The sequence below is a fragment of the Bicyclus anynana genome, chromosome 1, assembly GCF_947172395.1.
Source record: "Bicyclus anynana chromosome 1, ilBicAnyn1.1, whole genome shotgun sequence".
Lineage (NCBI taxonomy): Eukaryota > Metazoa > Arthropoda > Insecta > Lepidoptera > Nymphalidae > Bicyclus > Bicyclus anynana.
In genome coordinates, this window is record NC_069083.1 from 16,706,469 (window position 1) to 16,726,680 (window position 20,212).

At 36.1% G+C, this 20,212-nt stretch overlaps 1 protein-coding gene across 1 annotated transcript in view; it reads left to right on the plus strand.

Annotated features, from left to right (window-relative positions):
* Window positions 1–8,043: 8,043 nt before the first annotated feature.
* The window catches only part of LOC112051025 (protein limb expression 1 homolog), a 29,437-nt gene continuing 17,268 nt past the window's right edge, over window positions 8,044–20,212 (plus strand). Inside the window, exon 1 of the mRNA XM_052882545.1 lies at window positions 8,044–8,287. Coding sequence (XP_052738505.1) covers window positions 8,059–8,287 — 229 coding nt within the window. The 5' untranslated portion in view covers window positions 8,044–8,058. The remainder of the gene's footprint in view (window positions 8,288–20,212) is intronic.

Below are 20,212 nucleotides of genomic sequence, written 5' to 3' on the forward strand. Positions count from 1 at the left end.
AAATAGGTTCGCTACTTTGCTCGTCACGCCTCGGGTTCCCTTGTCTATATTTAAATGTTCGGTTAGTCGGCTACGTTTAGGACTACGGTCACGTTTGGGGTGAACGGAACTGATGTTTTTTTGGCTGCGATTTTTGGACGAGTGGGTTTTTATGTTTTGAAGTTGACGAAATCAGCATCTGATGAACGGAAAGCCCTCCCCTATATAAAAAAAAACACTTTGCTGTGCAAAAATAGACATCTGATAATGAAGTGCATTGGGCCGGTAAATCCAGGAGTTGTTTCATATGCTAGGGATCTTACAATATCATAGGTATTTCTAGAATAATAAACATATGCACAAAATATAGCAATGTTGCATAGCGGGAAATAAGTGAAACGGTAGAAGAAACTACTTATGTGGACATACACACAAAATAGAAAGATAGATACAACATGTATGTATTCGATAAATACCGTTATCATTTAGTAGTTGACAAAACAAACAGACAGGCCTTTAGTCATCACTTGAAAACAGAGTAATATTTCGCAAGTCATGCTATAGGAACATGTAGGAATTATATTACGCTAGCCTGCGCCTGTTTACACCAGGCATTCGAGTAAGTTCTCCTTCTTTGCCGCTACACTCTTGAAGACAGAGTGGTCGTGCTCGTGATTTAGGGGCTCACGATTCGTCGCAATTCCTCCCGTTAAACTTAGCACATTCGTAGAGCGAACCATGGAGAACTGCTTTGACTTGGTCAGTCATGAGCCCTGCAGACCAGAACAGCAACAATACTGCTTTACAAAAAAAGACGGTGGTAGCTAGTGGTAGTTTTCCGTGACAAGCTGTATTATGAACTCTTAAAAGATTCCTTAAATTAAAATTCCTTAATTTCAAGTAGACTTTGTTACAAGAACTTTTGACTCTATATAATATAGATATATAGGTATAAAGGCTCTACCTTCAGTTCGAAAGGCAGGTTCTGCTGAGAAGAACTGGTGACAATTTTCCCATTCCCCTCCAATTAGTCGGGAAAGACTGTGCGAGGAGTGGGTACGACAATAGACCAACGGGGCGGGGATCGAACCACCACCCCAAGGTAATGTTTACGACCTCTCTTTCCGTAGAGCTATTACTGAGTTATTTTTTTTGTCTAATAATATTTATTTATTTATTATTTATATAAAACATAATATTTTATGTCATTACGTAAAATAATTAATTCTACTTCCTCTGTGAAGATGTAAATACGATCCAATTCATATATTTCTTAGGTACATACTTACCTATGTATCCAATAACATTTTCCCACACAGTTCTATTAAATTCTAAAATAGAACGGTAAGCAGATTCAAATTGAAGTCCAGTTAACAGAGATGCAAATACGACTGGTTATTAGTAAGATATCAGTCTGTCCGATGGTCGGAGCGAATGCAAAAACATTTCCGATGCGATTCAGGCTGAACTAGTTGGTGTAACGGTGCAGGCTTGTATCGCGGACCGTTTTGCCGGTTTATTGGGAAAAAGTGGATTGAATAACGATGTCAACGCGAACTAGGGAGTCGCCTAGTAAATGCTGATTGAAATGCTTATACAAGATACTTATTTTGTGCGCTTTATTGCACAAACTGGGAAATGAATTGCACTAAGTGTAACTAGCTACAATATTTAGTTACCAATAAAACAAAACACGATGTAAGTATATTTTTTAAATGTGAACTTAATCTGTTCGTAAGTTTATTCTACACATACCTCTGACGGTGTCTACACGCCATCGTGCTAGGACGATAAATCGCTTGGCGGTATGTCTTTGTCAGTAGGGTGGTAACTGAAGTACTTGTACCGAATCGTAAATCTATGCTGAAGACAATATAATAAAGGGTTGTGAAGTCAATGGTGTTACACCCGTTTCCCGCTGTCAATCTTCGTACACTATCATTAAATTCAGATATGAAAGAACTATTTTTCAATTATTACCAGCAGACGTCACGTGGTTTCACGCAAGATAAAATATAGCCGGGGATAGTGTGACTTCCCAATAGTGAAAAAAAATTTTAAATCGGTTTTTTAGTTTCAGAGCCTATTCAATGCAAACAAACAAACAATCAAATCTTTCCTCTTAAGTATATATAGACATTACAGTTGCCCAATTCCTCTCCAACCCAAATTTATCACCCTAACCTACCACCAACAATAGAATTTTGTATTGGGTGTGAACTTCAAACCCCCGTCTCCCTTTACAGAGAGGAGTCCTATGTTTTCATCGGGTATAGTGTAAATATTAATATTTGTATTGCAATGTAAAAATAACAGGTATTGAAACGGGATGTTGTTTTTATAAGCCTTAGTTCAGGTTGAACCGCTAGTATTTTTAAGCGAAACTATCTTTCTCGGCTAGTAAAGTAAAATAGAAGTCCATACCTTCAATGTTAGCATAGCTGAAAATACAACTAGAATAATGTGCGGTTTTGTGCTTTTACGTGAAAGCTTCTCTTGAAAGCTAAAGCTGATTTTACACAAATAGGGATTGGTCCTATTTTTTATGACATAATTCTAAATTTATTTAATTATAGTAGGTTTACTTTTAAGACTTCTACTTTGAGTCCGAGTTTTGAAGTTTATAAACGAATGCTATTAAAACGTCTGGTTTATTTGTAGTTGCTCTAATTGACTGGCCTATAAAATATACTCGACATCTATGTTCGACCGTGTGTTCTTTCTTACACTTTTGGTGTAAAAATACAAAGGTTAAAACAAATAAATAGGTGCCTTTCAGAGTACATTTAAATTTTCCATATTTACGGAATTTGAAAACTGTAATATTTGGCAACAAGAGAACTTTTTGAAACATATCTCATCCAAAGTAATACTATTTAACTTCTAGTTTTCACCAAAGATTTGCTGCTCTTTTTTTCAAAATCACTTTTTTTATTGAGAAATCCTAACAACTACAATAACTTCACTTACAAATTAAAATCAAATCAAGCGTAGTAAATCAAGTAAAACAGAAGACGTTCTTTTTAAAACATAATTTCTTTACATTATTTTAATGTCATGGTGAACTATCATGTTTCTAAACCACCATATCAAGCTTTTTGTTTGTTACGATTTAACGATTGGTTGCGTTGTCACTTGTCTATGGATTGCTGCCTTTACTGGGTCCGTCCATCTAGTAGGAGTTCTCCCTCTAGACCATTTTCCTTCCATCTAGCCGTGTACCACCAACTGCTCACTCGACCATTAATTTCTAGAGAAATATCTTTAAAGTAAACGTTGACGAAAATTTTTTCATGCAGGACGGAATTATTGGTTTCAGAGGCCGTCTAAAATAATAAAGCCTTAACTATTGTGTCCTGCAGTTTACTTAAGGCTCTACAGGTCGAACGGGTCACTTGACAAGTGCCCTGTGGGTGCGGGCTCTATGATTTATGTATGTTTCCTTACTGTGGGGCACGCGGAAGACTGCGCATTTACTGCCTATTGGCTGTGTTGCGGCAGACGAATACATATCTATTGTTATTTACGAATTGTGTTCCGTGCCTCAAAGAGTACGTCAAGCCAACGGTTTTGCGAATGATCTTTGTTCGGTCTTGGTTTTCCTCATTAGACTATGAGTTAGGAAGTACAGAGAATACCTACCTTTAATAATTATGGGCAAGTCTTTCAAACAGCTAAAGTTTTTTATAGAAAAATCCTATTATAGTACACAGGAACAAAATTGCAAAATTTTGGAAGTGGATTAGTAATTCACTTCCAATGATGATTTTTTTTTTGACAATTATACAACGGCATTTATTATGTATTCTGTGCTTGTGGTCCAAACTTCATAGTTGTCTTCTAGCATACTAGCTCATGGTAAGAGCTGACAAACTTAAAATGATGAAGCTCTTGGTGTCACCAGCTCTTAGACAATAATGTATCGTCAAGTCGCCTCGCCGTTGTTACGCGTTGATGTCTTTTGTATGCGCCTGCAGTGCCGTCTAACAATAAGGGCACTAGAAGCATGCCCAGCAGGCCAATACATTAACTTTGACGTATGTTAGTGGATTTACACAAAATTCACCAAAGATTGTTAGTAATTCTCAAGTTACGTGATTTCGTGTGCACTAATTTTTAAATGCTAACTGATAAAAATTGAGATTAGAGTTAAAACATTTCATTCGGTGCCTACTGACAGTCTTTCGTGTATATCATAAAGTAGGTAGATGACATTGCCCAATTGACATTGTGATTTTTGTTAATAATGGAAATACGAAAAATGCGGGAGTTATTTGATTTGTTTAAATAGTTGTTAATATTTGAGTTTTTAATAAAGACCAAATTAGTGAAGACCAGCAGGGCCCTTTTGATAATAATAATAATAATAATAATAAAAACATTTATTCAGCCAAAACAACATAACATAAATAAGAAAAAAATACATGAGAATTAATACTAACTTAATACTAAGGCTTCGGCTGAATGGGGCGCTGCCTCAGCTCTATGCTACGGCTAAGACGCTAACTGTAGCGCTGATTTTCAGGCATGACCCCAGGGTGAGCTCACGGACTGATCGGGAGAGCGTTGCGTCATTTATTGATTCCAAATTTAAAATAGATAAAATAATATACTTCTATGTATCCACATATCTATAGTAAGTAAAAAACATAAGTACATACAGACGAACGTAGAACCTCCTCCTTTTTGGAAGTCAGTTAAAAATTAGATTGGAGCGAAGGACAAACATTAATATTATATGCAAAAAATAAATAAAAAATAAAATAAGATTACTAAACAACTACAATAAAGACAAAAAAAAGAAAAAAAAAAGAAAAACAACTGTCCTGCAAAATATTTGGTTATTGTTTCTGTAGAACTAAGAGATGTTCTTTAATTAGTTTTTTTTGCCTTATGGGATACTGAAATGACGTTACATAAGTTACTCGGTATATAGAAACACTTTTTAAATAGTAATATTTCCATATTGAAGTATCGTGCCTTTAAAAGCACGGTAAGGTTCGGGCCATAATGGCAATAACATTTGATAATATATAATAAGAGTCGAACGTCTCCTAATGGCTGCCAATTTTAGAGAAGCATGGCAGGTCTAAGCTCCATATCAGAATTATGTGTTACATTTATAGCTCAGAAGTGCGTAGGGTAGCGTGTACGAACTTATTTTTTTTAAAGGCTCGTACTTGACTACAATTAAGCCTTATGAAAAGCATTAATGCCGTCTAAGTATATGCCTATACATAGCACATCTACCTTTTAAGGTGATGTTCTGTATAACAGGACAATATTGTAATAATGTAATCAGGGGCGTAGCTACCGCCGTATCAGCCGTATCAAAGATACGGGGTCGCCGGACTACAGGGGCCCCTTACGCGTGTATGCAAAAATTAGTAAAGTGTAGGTAATCCACAATTTTTTTTCTTAGGTTAAGCGTGTGCCCAAAAGTTGGAATCATACTACATAGATTAAGTCACTGTCATATTTATTTTAAGCGAGCATTTTGTTTCTTTTATGAGAAATTTTTACCCTTCATTTGGGCCCCCAACTAATTTTGATACAGGGCCCTTCCAAGGCACGCTACGCCATTGAATGTAATGTAATGTTCTGTTATACAGAACATCACCTTAAAAGGTAGATGTGCTAGCCAATGTTTTTCCACATAACATCAGGTAGAGCATCTGCTTGGTCCGTCATTAGTATATAAATATATTGCATCTGCATAACTTGAGACGCACCTTTATGCTTCCAATTATATTCTTGAATCGATAATAAGGATCATTTTGTTAATTAAAAAAATAATGGAACTTGAATTAAATATGAAACTTCAATGGAATACATTAAAGTCAAACTTTATTTATTTAGAAAAAAAAAACAAATTAGTTATTATTAACCATTAAATAATATTACAGTTAAAACGTAAGGTTCCTATGTTGACATTTATCCTCGACTGCGTAAAATACAATTTTGCCAACACTCAAACAAATTCATCCACACCCAACGATTCAATTCGAGCCCATGGGAGTCATGAAATAAATTTCCTCTCAACCCTTGAAACCGTATCATCCACTTAGGTTGGTAATTTCCAGAGCCTTTTAGTACGTTATAAAAGCACTCTGGTCATATTGAGTTTGATACTGTACGAATGTACAGCGCTTTAATATGCAATATCCATTTTTGGTCTTGTTTGCAGAACTGCATTTAAAGGCCTGAATAACGTACTCGAATATATGCGAACATTTTACATCTTGGATACCATCCGATATCTCTTCATCGTCATTATTATCTGCCTATTTTAACAGCCCATTACAGAGGCATGCCTCCGTTTTGTATGGACCCACCACGCTGGTCCAATGCGGATTGGCGGGCTTAAATAATGATAAATTTGTAATCACTCTCAGATATGAATGTAACAACAGCGACCACTTATCGTGTTTTCTTTACCTACATGTATGTATCACAATACCAAGTTTCGTAGATCAATTTCATGGTAGAAGAGAAAAGCTCAATATTACATGTCCCGACCCAAGACTCGAACCTAGATCCACGTAATTCGAAGCCACATAGCCTATTCTGGGCAAATAATCATTTTAGTGTCAATTCTAGGGTAGAAAGAAAACACTCCTTATTCACCTCTCAATTAATTGTTTTATGTCGTTGCGTGGCTATGTATATCCGTGGTCTCAGCTGGATCAGGGTAACAGTGCTATGTGGTCCAGCATTTGCTTGGTTCTTACAGCGAAACGCCGAGCTGGTAACTTTCTCAAGGTTGTACCAAGCACGACAGTGTGGTGTTTGATGCCTCTGCTACTTCAGTTTTGGTCATGCTTTGCTCAGGTAGTTGACGCATCGGGTGCTAAAATAGTACTTAGGCGTTGTAGTGTGTGATGGCACTATTTTAGAATAAACGTTTTTTCCTAATTTCTAATATTCCTTATTATCTGAATCGGAGGCAGATACCTCTGCCTCCAATTCCGGGTGGCATAGGTTCGAATCCGGTACGGGGCATGCACTTTCAACTTTTCAGTTGTGTGCATTTTAAGAAATTAAATACCACTTGTCTTAAACGGTGATGGAAAACCATCGTGAAGAAACCTGCATACCTGATAATTTTCTTAATTATCTAAGTGTGAGAAGTCTGCCAATCCGCATTGGGCTAGCATGCTAGACTATTGGCCTAACCGCTCTCATTCTAAGAGTAGACTCGTGTTCAGCAGTGAACCGAATATGGGTTCATAATGATGATAGCTTAAACCCAAAGCCGTCTCGACCAGTTCCGAAAAGCCCAGTCCATTTACACCCCACTTAACCGTCCGTCTGCGACATGACAGGAGGTGATATCGACGGGAGACAATAAATCCGGTTCTGCAGCGCTGCAATTAAACTAGTGTCGCGACGAGTTCGCGACCGTGCGAAAGTGAAGCGGGGAGCGGGGGCGGGGCAGGCGGGGGACGCGGGCTAAGACGGAGATCACACTGCAGACCGGAGGCTGCAGACACATCACACCATGCATGCACACTTAGCCATGCTATTTATCACATGATCATGTGAAGACGATCTCTAGATCATGATCACGTTAAGCCATGTTTTATTTAGGTCATTATCACGATCGAGACTATGTCTAAATCATGATCACTTGTTATGTTTTCTCACGTTATGCCATTATCATGTTAAAGAATGATTTCCTTAAATCAAGAACTCATACATGTCCATCGTTATATCCTTTTTACCGTCCCCGAGCAGCATTGAGGTATTTTGCAATGAAGGACATGGTTTTCACTGTCTACAGGCACATGAGGCTCAACACCTAAGTTGAAAGGGCAGCGCAATATGTATGATGTTCTTAGAATGTTCTGCTATGTTTTGCTCTTATGTAGGCGATAATTTTAAACTTTCAGTCCGCCTTTTTTAGTTCCGTCAACTATAATTATTAAAATAACTGTAAATCATAGCACTGCATGCTTATGTACTTTTATATTCCAAAAGTGCCCAACTTGCTAAACGTTTTCACTTCAAGAACATGCATTTTGGCAAGATTGCAGTTGCAAAAGCAGCGAAAAAGTTCCGAAACAAAAAGTCCTCAGTATGTCGGAGCTTATAAGCTCAACTCGTCGCGTATTGGTGCTTGCGCAGTTCCATACTCGTTCACAAGTTGCCGGTTTGCGCGGTGTCAGCAGTCAGTACGCGCGCAGCCGTCGGCGCGGACGCATGCGCCTCGCGAGCGTGCGATGCGTTAGCTCCATGGTGTACCCCGAGGCGGCCCGCTGGGGAGCGCCCGACACGCTCGCGCCCCTCTACGATGACGTCTACCGAGGTCAGCACTGCAAGTAGCGCGAATTGCATCCTTTGTTCTAAGCCTGTATAACTTGTCAATGTATTATATTTTATTTCGATGTTTATTGGTGTTTCTGGTTTTAATCTCAATACTCGTTTCATCGCTAACAATGGCTTCTGCAGTGATAATGACCAAATGTAAGGCAAATGGACACAATGTTTTGTCGTTTATGCAATCAGTATTACCTACTTATACCGGTTAGTAAATTGTAACGCAAAGTGTAATACTTCGTACGTTTTTAAAAGCTGTTGTTTATCGAACGCTTTTACAAAGTCTATCAAACCAAAATCGGTTCTAAAACAAAGATATCTTTGTTCGCATTATACCTTCATACTTTATCAAAATAATAGCACAACTTTCACAGTTTTGTATATTTACACACAATTTTATTAGATAGAGAACGTAATGGACTATTAGAATCTGTTTCATATAAATCCAATAAGAACTTGTTATATTTATGACTTCCGTTAGTATAATTAATGCTAAAAACACGTGAACAATTAGAGTAACAATAAAATTGGTTAACTGTTAGTGGATTCGCGCAAATTGACCGATTAGACGGGTTAAGTTACGTTAACTGAGGTCAGTTACTTGTGTGGTGACCGTTAGCACGGCCGATGGTTATTGATCGCGTCATATGTTCCGCCAGTTAGAAAGCTGTAATGTGAACCAGATTTAACTGGATTTACTTTTTTTTGTTTGTATGTGTGGGAAACTTGGTTATTTGATTTTGTAAGTTATCATCAAGAGATACTAGCATTTTTTAAATTAAAACTGGAGTGCGAGTTTAACTCGTTGAAAGGGTTCCGTATATTTTGTTTGTCATTCATATTACATAATATAATATTATGATATATACACATGATGATATAAAAGAAAGAGTACCTACAAATTTGTTGAATTATTGTTGCTAAAACAATCCCACAAACTGTATTTTATCTTTCTAGATCTAAATATTTTTGTCATTCCTTATTACGTTGTAAAACACAGCATCATAAAAAAAAGTATAAACAAAAGTGTACCAACAAGGGATGCATTATTACTAAAGCATCTCAAAAATTGTTCTTAATCTTTCTAGATTTAAAGTTTGATATTAATGAAGTTGGATAGAAGCAGGCGTTACTTTGCGGAAGTTCATCATGATTATATAATGATTTATTTATTTTGCTATCATCCGCGAAAAGTCGACGAACCCATGCGACAACGTCACCCAGGTCCGACAAAATACTCTCTACGTACGTTTCACCCCGAAACCGGAGCATCCTCAGGAGATGTTGACTCTACATCGTGCAATTGCACGTTGTAGAGTCAACATCTGACCTGGGTGACGTTGTCGCATGGGTTCGTCGGCTTTTCGCGGATGATAGCAAAATAAATAAATCATTATATAATAAATGAAGTTTGTTTTTCAACTTTATCATCATCATCAATCATCTTAAAGTAGTAACATTGATAGCTTTTTTTTCCTAGCCACCCAGTCTTGGACCTGGGATCTTCCCAGGTCTACAAATAAACCAATACCGAAAGCCTTCATCATTGTCAACCCATATTCGGCTCTCTGCTGAGCATGCGTCTCCTCTTAGGGTAAAGCCAATAGTCCACCACGCTGGCCCAATGCGGGTTGGCAGAGTTCACTCGTAGAGAACTAGGAAAATTCTCAGGTATGCAGGTGAGGTGATGTTTTTCCTTCACCGTTTGAGACACATATTTAATTTCTTAAAAATGCACATATCTGAAAAGTTGGAGGTGCATATGACCTGGGCCGGATTTGAACCTCAGCCCTCCAGAATCGGAAGCAGAGGTCATATCCACTGGGCTATCACGGCTCTAAACCTTTCTACCTTGTTAATTCAGTCAATGTAGCTTAGTATTAGGGTCTTGGATTTGACTATGATGTTTTCTTTCTTATAAGAAATTTTCAGTAAAATGTTTAGCCCGGAGTTATAAATTTGGTGGTATTGCCACTCCTGTTCATTCATTAAGATTAAAATCTGATAAAGATGGTTGAAGATTCCGACAATACACGCACACACCAACCCGCATGCATGGTATTATCTATCTTCGTTTTAAATTTCAGCCAAATCGGTTAAGTAGTTGCAGTGATATAGAGTAACAAACCACAGAGATTGTGGGATGAAACCACAGAGATTAATTATATCTCTTGAAATTAAATCACATAATGCATGAGGTTGATAAGTAATAAAAAGAAACAGCAATTAAAATAAATGTAGTTCTCACAATGAGTGAAATGAGCGCTAAACATTTCATTGGCGAATTCACCAGCCAATAGAATGCATTCACGTATTCTTTTAATAAATTCCATTTGTGAATAAATTTTGCACAGTTTTTAACTTCGCTTTTATACAAGTAGTTCAATTCATAAAAATTCTAATTATATTTACACGAAGTAAATCAAAATATTGTTCGTTTGAACCTTCATAACATATTTTATTTATTTAAAGTGTCAAATACCTACTGTTTCTATCTGAAAGCGACAAATTCAAAACTATTTTTGCTTCTAACACTGACTTAACGACTAATTTGAGAGGTTATTATGAGGTTATAGCCATTTTTAAAAAAATCTATTAATAAATGACAATTAAAAATAAGATTTCTTTTAACTCAGCAAAATATGACAATTGAAATAAATTCGTTTAGTAAATCTATAGTTTATTCACCTTTGACGTCGATTCTGAACTTTATTTACAGCTTTAATAGTAAAATAAAGACAAATTAAACAATTCAAATAGTAACTTTAAATATCGTATTGTCGCCGTAAATTGTAGTTAAAAGCAATTTATCTTGGGAGTTTCTTGTTTCCAATTTTAAAGTTTGCTGAGTAAGATTTTAATTGGAAATGCAACGGTTTCCTAGAAAAATGTTCTTCTTTTTTCCTATATAAAAGGTTAGTTTTTTCATCGATATAATTTACAGCCTATTACAGGTCTATTATAGGCCTATTACAGGGCCTCTCTCCTTGTAGCAGAGAGGACATGTCGCTAATACCCATTACGCTGCTACAATGCGGGTTGGCGAGTGATAGTATGGAACTCTTTATCAACCACAATCAGATAAAAATGTTAATGACCTACAACGCTCTGCGAAGCATGGGGATTGACACTGCCAATTTTATCAATTTCAGTCTAAGAATTTTTACAGAAAATTTCTCAGAAGAAAAGCTCAGTATTTCATAGCTCGACCCAGGTCTGGAACCCGAGACCAGATATCAGAAGACACATAGCCTAATCTCTGTATCTACTGAATCGATTGTCAAAATTTTTATACCACAAGAAAGCCACGTTATTTGTGAATGTCAAGGCTAAATTTTATCCCTGTAATCTCACGGGAACGGGAACTAATAATAATATTAAAAGTAATCACCCACTGATAGTAATTTTGGAAATATATTTCATGTGCAGATTTGACCTCTCTACAGATTTATTATAGATAAGTTAAAAAGAAAATGCTTATTTTCCACACGTTTAAAATTGTCTTCTTTTCGTAACTGTATAAAAATTAAATGTTGGTGAACTTACAACATTTTAAATTTTTAAAATAATAATATTCATAAAAAATATATGTTTATAATATTCATAAAAAAGCATATCTTTATGTAACCTGACAATACCCACAACCACGCCCGACAATGTCTTATATAGTATTAAAACGTAAAATTACATCTATTAATTTAAAATAATTGGCTAATTGGCAAAATTTATTACCCGTTCCCACGTCGACGCTTCCACAAAAAACCGTAGGTGCCTCTACATACAAATGTTGTATATGCATGTTGTAAAAAAGCTATTATATTCCGAGAGCTGGTCGATATTTTTGGGAAGATATTTGATGCAAGCTGAAAACTTGTTCTGTACCTAACTCTCCTATACTACTCGTAACACAGAACTAGCCTGACTATGGAGTTGCGGGGCTTTCTTTTTTAACCGACTTCAAAAAAAAGGAGGTTCTCAACTCGACGCGTACGGCGGAGCTTATACAGTGATGCACTAACTAAAGTCGATTTTTTTTGCAAAAAATATTCTTGAGGATTTTTTTTTATTAATAATATCCATGATAAGACTATCTGAAATTTATATTCAATTTTAAATATTTTAAAAATTAAGGAAACAACCGAGCCAGTCGAGTTTTTAATTTTTTTTGTAAATTAGTTTTACAAGCATCTGGCAAAGTCAAAAAGAATGACAACATACTCGTAGTAATCTGGCTTATTTATTTAACTTTTAAAATTAAAATTTCTATTGCCTCGAACTCGACACTCCCGGCCAAGTATTCAGGGTCCTTAGCCATGTGGCACGTCGATTCTCTTTCTAAAACGCTATCGCTTCGAAAACTAACAGAATGTATGGGAATGACAGATCCGATCGACAGCTTGATCACATGACCTGTAGATTGTGAATGTCTTGTGTTAGGGTATATAGTAGGGTATATATATATATATATATATATACGATTGTTACAGGAGAAGTTTTCAGCTTGCCTCAAATATCTACACAAAATGTTCGTCAGCTCTCGGACCATAACCTGTATTTCGTATGACAGAATGTCTGCTATAAAATTATTTTGTTTATGTAAATGTATCATTTTAGGGTACTAGCGGACGCCTCACGGTTATACCCGAGTTGTTTCCGTTTCCGTAATAACTAAGCATACGTGTATAAAATATAGCGTATGTAACCTTCTAATAATGTAGCTTTCCATAGGTGAAAGTTTTTTTAAAATTGTTGCAGTGGTTTAGCAGTAAACTTGCCTTCGCCTGCGTATGAGGGGATCATCTACAGCTTCTACCGTCGCTCTCTCTTCAGCCTCTTTGAGGCCCATGACATCCTTACAGAGACATAAGTGCCTCGTTAATCCACTGGCAGATAGTCTGTGCGTCCCCAAATCACGATGTCTTGGGTTCTATTAGGGACAATAAAATATTGAGATTTTTAATTTTTTATTAGAAATTCTGTTAAAAATTTGTTTTCTAATACCCTCAATGCCTTGAAGAGCATGAGCCGTCAATCCCTGTCATTGTCATTAATATCTGAAAGTGATGGTTAAAGAGTCAAAGATTATATATAAATCACGCAAACCCGCATTGGACCACTGTGGTTGTGGAAGATTGGCCATTAACAAGTCTACTTGATTCTGGCTGATTCTGTTTAAATAGACACATTACTCTCTAAGTCAGTATTCCCCACGAAATTGCCTAAAAAAGGAGCGAAACAGACAAGTCAGCCAAGTGCGTAGCGGGCCACGCACATTAGGGTTCCGCTGTTATATAATACCGACTTCCACCACCAAAAACCACCTAACAAAAACTGGTGTTTTTGTTAGGTGGACTTCAAGTCTTTAAATTTTAATTTCGAGTAGCCGTGAGAGTTTCCCTTTTAATTTCATAATATTCTGTGATTTTTTTTTACGTATCCATAAACAACAAGTGGCACTTTGATATTTAACAAACTTTAAAATATATTTTAAAATATATTTAATATATATTTTTTAAATACGAGATCCGGCATAAGAAATATAATAAACATCATCTGTTATTTAATCTACTTTCTTCATTAGTTAGGTTACAAAATGTACACTAGTTAACAGAATATACCCAAAAGAATTCAAAACTTAAAGTTTGCCTGCTTTCACATTGCAACTGAGATTACATTGATTACAGATATAATTGAGTATAATGTTATTTATATATCTTCATCGGTTATTTATTCGTCTAAGACTCGTATGTAAATGAAAGCATTTGTTATGCTTAATCTAACTATATTAAGTTTAATTTGATCCAGTTAATGGTTTTCTAGATTTTTTATGAAAAATGTGTTTGGTAAATATTATCTATCATTTATTTGTTATCACTAATAAATAACAGATGTAGGAATATAGTTCTAATGCCGGATCTTAGACCATATCCAAAGATATCTCTCACTACGGGATAAAGGGATAAAAAAAATTCATGCCCTCTACTTGTAAAATATTTTTTTTGTTACATAGTAAAAAAAATATTTTTTTAATTTAATTAACGATTTTGTCATTATTGAACATAATTATACTAAATTACAGCGTTCTAGTACCTACTAATTTCTAACTTAACCGCGGACGGACGGGCAGACGAACAGACGGCGAAACTACAAAAGTTTACTACGGAACCCTAAAAAGGGAGGGCTAAATTCGGCTATATTTTTTACGTATATTCGGGTAAAACTCGGTAATGTAAGACATCAGCCTTCCATTTCTAAGATTACAAGAAACGGTATAAAAAACTATTTCGTTACCTTCTAGCTAACGTCACTGATATATTTTCCCAATTTTCCGAATACCTTAGTCCTTATGTGTTCCATTAAGTTAAAACAAACTAATGTAGTGTAAGCGATTGAAAAATGTATTAATACATCATCATCATTACTCAAATATCTGAATATTTCTGACTAATAATGATGAAAAAAAAAATAGTGTCTCAAACGTCGAAGGAAAAACATCGTGAGGAAACCTGCGTAACAAGGATTTTTTTAATTCTCTGCGTGTGTGATGTCTGCCAATCCGCATTGGGCCAGCATGGTGGTCTATTGGCCTAACTCCTCTCATTCTGCGAGGAGACTCGAGTTCAACAGTGAGCCGAATATGGATTTGATAAAGATGATGATGGAATATCGGAGCCCGGGCCTGCATAATTTTGCATAGAAATGTAATTGCTTGCTTGCTAGAATTTGCTTTATAGGGTTACGTCATACTGGTATATCTCATAATAAACGGTTCATTCAGACAGTTTTGAGGTACCAGTAAGCGGTTACTGTATAGAATACAATAACAGTAGAGCACCTTAGTGAGAAATAGGAAAATATGGTTTGGCAAATCGTTTAAAAATGTGGAGCAATTACCAGAGCAATCTGGATTAACTTAAAAAAGCCGCTTTTATATGAATGTGAAAATATCCGGATTTTTTGATAAGAAATTTAATCGTCAATACATGTGCTACATGAAGCAACTTAGGTGTTTTCAGATATTGCAGTAATTTTTTCAAGTAGGTACTTAGTTCTGACGTCATGAGTAACCGATATTGGCTAGTTTATTAGATTTATTTTAAATACCCATTCATCTTTAGATAGATAGATTTAATATATTTTTTATTGACGCATCTACTGTTAGATATATTTTTAGACTCCTATAGATCACAGGTCGAGGATGCAGGTACATTCGTTTCAAACAAGCTTGTTTTTTTAGCCCTAAGAGGCGGTGACGCATGCAACACAAAGCGAATTGGCTTTTAGCTTTGAGGTTCTTGGCCTGCGAGTCGAAGGAAAATAAAGTAAGATTTTCAAGCTTAATTACTATTAGTTGTTGCCTCATTGGATCAGTGGTTAGTCATTGATGCATTAGATTATGAAATCCTAGGTTCTCTCCTGTGAACTGCATATATATATTTTTTAATATTAGTAACATCATATAGTTGGGAATTTGGTAGTGTTACGAGTACATCTTTTTTTATTTTTTTTTATTCTTGACAAGCCCTTGACTACAATCTCACCTGATGGAAAGTGATGATGCAGTCTAAGATGGAAGCGGGCTAACTTGTTAGGAGGCGGATGAAACTCGGAAACACTCCTTTTCGGTTTCTACACGAAAAGTCACGGTGAGAATTTTAAACCGATGATCATTATTAACATATTATACAGAGATCGTCTAATAATAAAGCTATCCTAAAGCACGTCAACTAGTATTGGAGAAGCGTGGTGGGTCTAAGCTCCAAGTTCCCAAGTAGAGGCCTGCTTCGGCAGGTAAAAAAGGCTTCGTTGCTAACTAGGATATGTAAACGGGGGATTTAGCAGGTGGTGATAAAATTGAGATATCGACTAAAATTCTTACATCATCATCATCATCATACTGCTCACTGCTGAGCTCGAATCTTTTTTTTTTATTCTTTAGTTAGCCCTTGACTACAATCTCACCTGAGTGATGATGCAGTCTAAGATGGAAGCGGGCTAACTTGTTAGGAGAAGGATGAAAATCGTGTAGAAACCAAAAAGGGATGTGCCTTTTCGGTTTCTACACGCTTCGTACCGGAACGCTAAATCGCTTGGCGGTACGACTTTGTTGGTAGGGTGGTAACAATCCACGGCCGAAGCCTCTCACCTGTCAGACCTGGACCAATTATGAAAATCTCAGCACAGCCGGGGATCGAACCCAGGACCTCCGTTTTGTAAATCCACCGCGCATACCACTGCGCCACGGAGGCCGTCAAAAATCCGTTTCCTCTCTGAATGAGAGGAAATAGGCCAATTGTCCACCACGCTGGCCCAATGCGGATTGGCAGACTTCACACACGCATAAAATTCGTACATAAAACACACAAATATTGTTAGCAAAATAAAAATAAGTGAAGAGAGAGACAAAACAGTAATTGATTTTTTCAATCACAAGTGCGATCTATTTTTACGGAACAGATGATATCAGTTTTGCGTCGTATGATGAAAATTTAATAACATGAGTCTACACGTGTTTAACTTCGGCGCCTGGCGACACAATATTAAAGGAATTTGTATGCTAATATTAGGCTGACGCAAATATTTTGTTAAATAAAATTCTTGGGTCTTGTTTTGCTATAAATATTGCGTTAAATTTAAAAATATTAAGGTGACGCTGGATTTATCAGGGTTAAGCCTCGATAGCTTAACTGTTGAGCCAGTGGCTGAAAATCCGAAAAGACCTAGATTCAATTAGAATTTTTGAATTCAAAATTCATTTATTTCAAGTAGGCTCAGTTTACAAGCACTTTTGACACGTCATTTGACTATTTCTAAAGATTCTACCACCGGTTCGGAAGGCAGGTTCTGCTGAAATGAAAAAGTCATACAGTATTAGTAGTAGTCATTTACAATTGATAACAATTACAATTTCTTATAGTTTTACTTTCTGTGTCAAGGTGGAAGCTGATCCAATGGCCTCCAAGCACCTGTAGTTACAGAATTATAAACTTACTTCTAGAGCTTTCTTTTCGCTACGACATAAAGTATAAGTTTAATTATATAGATTACTACTAGTATATGAAAGTACTACAGTGAAAACTATCTAGCAAGAGCGTTTATTGTGCCAAAGATTTTCTCGACATAAATATTAATCTTTTTGCCGATGAACGGAGTGATTTATGAGCAAGGTTTAGGTATATCCATTGAGGTTTTGCGTAAATTGACTGACTGATGAGGTTTCTGAAGAAATCATGTAAGCTAGGAGTTTTGCTGGCATTTTACTGTTATAGTATACTAGCCGACGACCTGCGATTTCACCCGCATAGTTCCTGTTCTCGTGAGAATATGGGGATAAAATATAGCTTGTGACACTCACAAATAACGTGGCTTTCCAGTGTTAAAAGAATTATCAAAAACGGTTCTCTACATCCAGAGATTACCCTCAACAACACCAAAAGCTTTACCTCATTATAGTATAGTATAATTAGTGATATATTTCAATTTTGTAAAATCGCAGTATTCCCCTACTATTGGCTTGAAACAGTGTATACTGTTAATGCATTTGACTCTGACTTTTTTTGAGTCTTTTAGAATTTATTTATATCTCGGTAAAATATGCACATGTCCATGTGCGAGGACCTCGTTTATGAGTGTTACCATAAAACACTGTAAAATAGTGTTATTGTTTTAGTGTCTGTAAGATTGACAGTGTTATGTCATAGCACGGAATTGTACTCTACTTTGTTTATAGAGTAGAAGAACTGATGAAAAAAACATCAGTTGTCTGTAAAGTCGGTTTACTGACGACAGTTGAACGTGACAACGTCATAAGAAAATACTGATGAAATGGTTGCATTTTCAAAAGAAAATGTTCGTTTTTCGAAAATACTGTTTAATAATCTTCATAGACCAGAATATACTTTATTTCTTGTAAAAAAAAGTTGGCAACTCTATAGCTAGGGAACGACGGATGACGACATCATTTTTCGACTGTGCAGCCGGCTCCATCGAGTTATAAGGCGTTGTCAAAATGTATGCCCTGCTAAATACGAATTCAGGGGATTGCTACATAAAACTCAATACTAGTCGTCTTCCGCAAAACGAGATATACTTTTACAAAGTTATATTCCAAACAATTCACAAAGACAATTGCGTCGGTCAGCTCCTTTTAGTCTTGTAGGCACAAATCCACAGCGTTGCCCGTTAACACAAATCCTCTAGTTAAGCTTCGGATTGTTAGGACAAGTCCCTGAGAGGGAAACTAACGGCAAAGCTATTGCGGTTTAAGTGTAGTGTGATTCATTTGAATACAACTCTGTAACCCGAGTCTCATAATGAACAACTCAGATCTTGACAACACTAAACCTATCCTAAAGTATTCTGTGGGATACATTGTATATACATTACAAGGATACATTGTAGATACACTGTGTAATATAATCAATATTTATATTACATTAGTTGGAATTTTACATCTTTGCTTGTCGTGAAGTCTTGTAATTTTTATTCACTTAAGGAATTTTTTTGTTACGCTCTAAGTAGATATTAGCTTAGCCTTCTATCCCCCTACTCATGAGCTTGTAACACATTCCATTTTAAAAATTTATTTGCACCATTCAAGCATAAACTACTCCATCAATCGTACCATTGAAAATATACAATAGCTACTCGAGAAAGCTTTATGTGAAAACTTAACATTTTATTCCAAGCTACTGGAGCTAAGCGTTTCAATTCATCCGACTCCCTTAGGGGTGATAAAGAGTCGAATTTATGTTAGTCTTAAAGTCTCCTAGTTCTAGTGTAACAATTTGAGATGAAAAAATGTTCTATTTTTAATATTACTGTTTTTAGGGTTCGTCAGAGTACAAAAACTGAACCCATATCTAAGATCAGTAAAATTTTACAAAATTTTATGTCCAGTAGTTTCGGAAAAAAAAATAGCTTTTTACTTATAGATTACAGAAAACCTTTATGAAGTTTAACTATTACAAAACTAACTGTTCGCTCAGAATACTTTACACTTAGTAGGTTATTTCAGATAACTTTTTAGCTACAATTGATCGCAATAAAAAAAAATTAATGTTCATTCAGGCTTAATTTTATCTACGTATGAGACAATCCAGGCAATAAAATCGAAACATAAAATCTCGGCCGTGAATAAGACGATCACTTTTCTAGAATTTAAACTATCGTTTAACCCCGTTCGCTTTGGCGTTTTCATATAAGTGATACTAGCGGACGCCCGCGACTTCGTCCTCGTGAAATTTGCTTTTTCACGAACCATGGCTTTTTCCGGGATCAAAAGCCTATGTGTTAATTCAGAGTAAAATCTATTTCCATTCCAAATTTCAGCCAAATCGATTAAGTAGTTGCGGTGTTAAAGAGTAACAAAACATCCAAATATACATCCATACAAACTTTGGCATTTATAATATTAGTAGGATTATTTAGGATTATTATGACGATGACGATGACGATGATGATGATGATGATTATTATTATTATGATGATGATGGTTAATCTCTTTATAGTAGGCGTCAGCTTTTTTTATTTTATTATATACAAGTTAGCCCTTGATGGCGAGTGATGATGCAATCTAAGATAGAAGCAGCCTTACAACAAGTAAGTTCGCCTAACAAGGAGTACGATGAAACTCTACACCCCTTTCGTTTTCTACACAACTTCGTACCGGAACGCTAAATTGCTCCGCGGTACGTCTCTGCCGGTAGGGTAGGATAACTAGCCACGGCCGAAGCCGAACCGGCCAGATCTGGATCATTTAAGAAAACCTCATTTGGCCCAAGGACTTCCGTCTTGTAAATCCACCGCGTCACGTAGGCCGTCAAATATAAAATTGCGTTTAAAACTTATATTAAACGTGCTTGCAATTTCAACGCCACTGTAATTACTAAGTATCTTTAATTATAAAGATAGG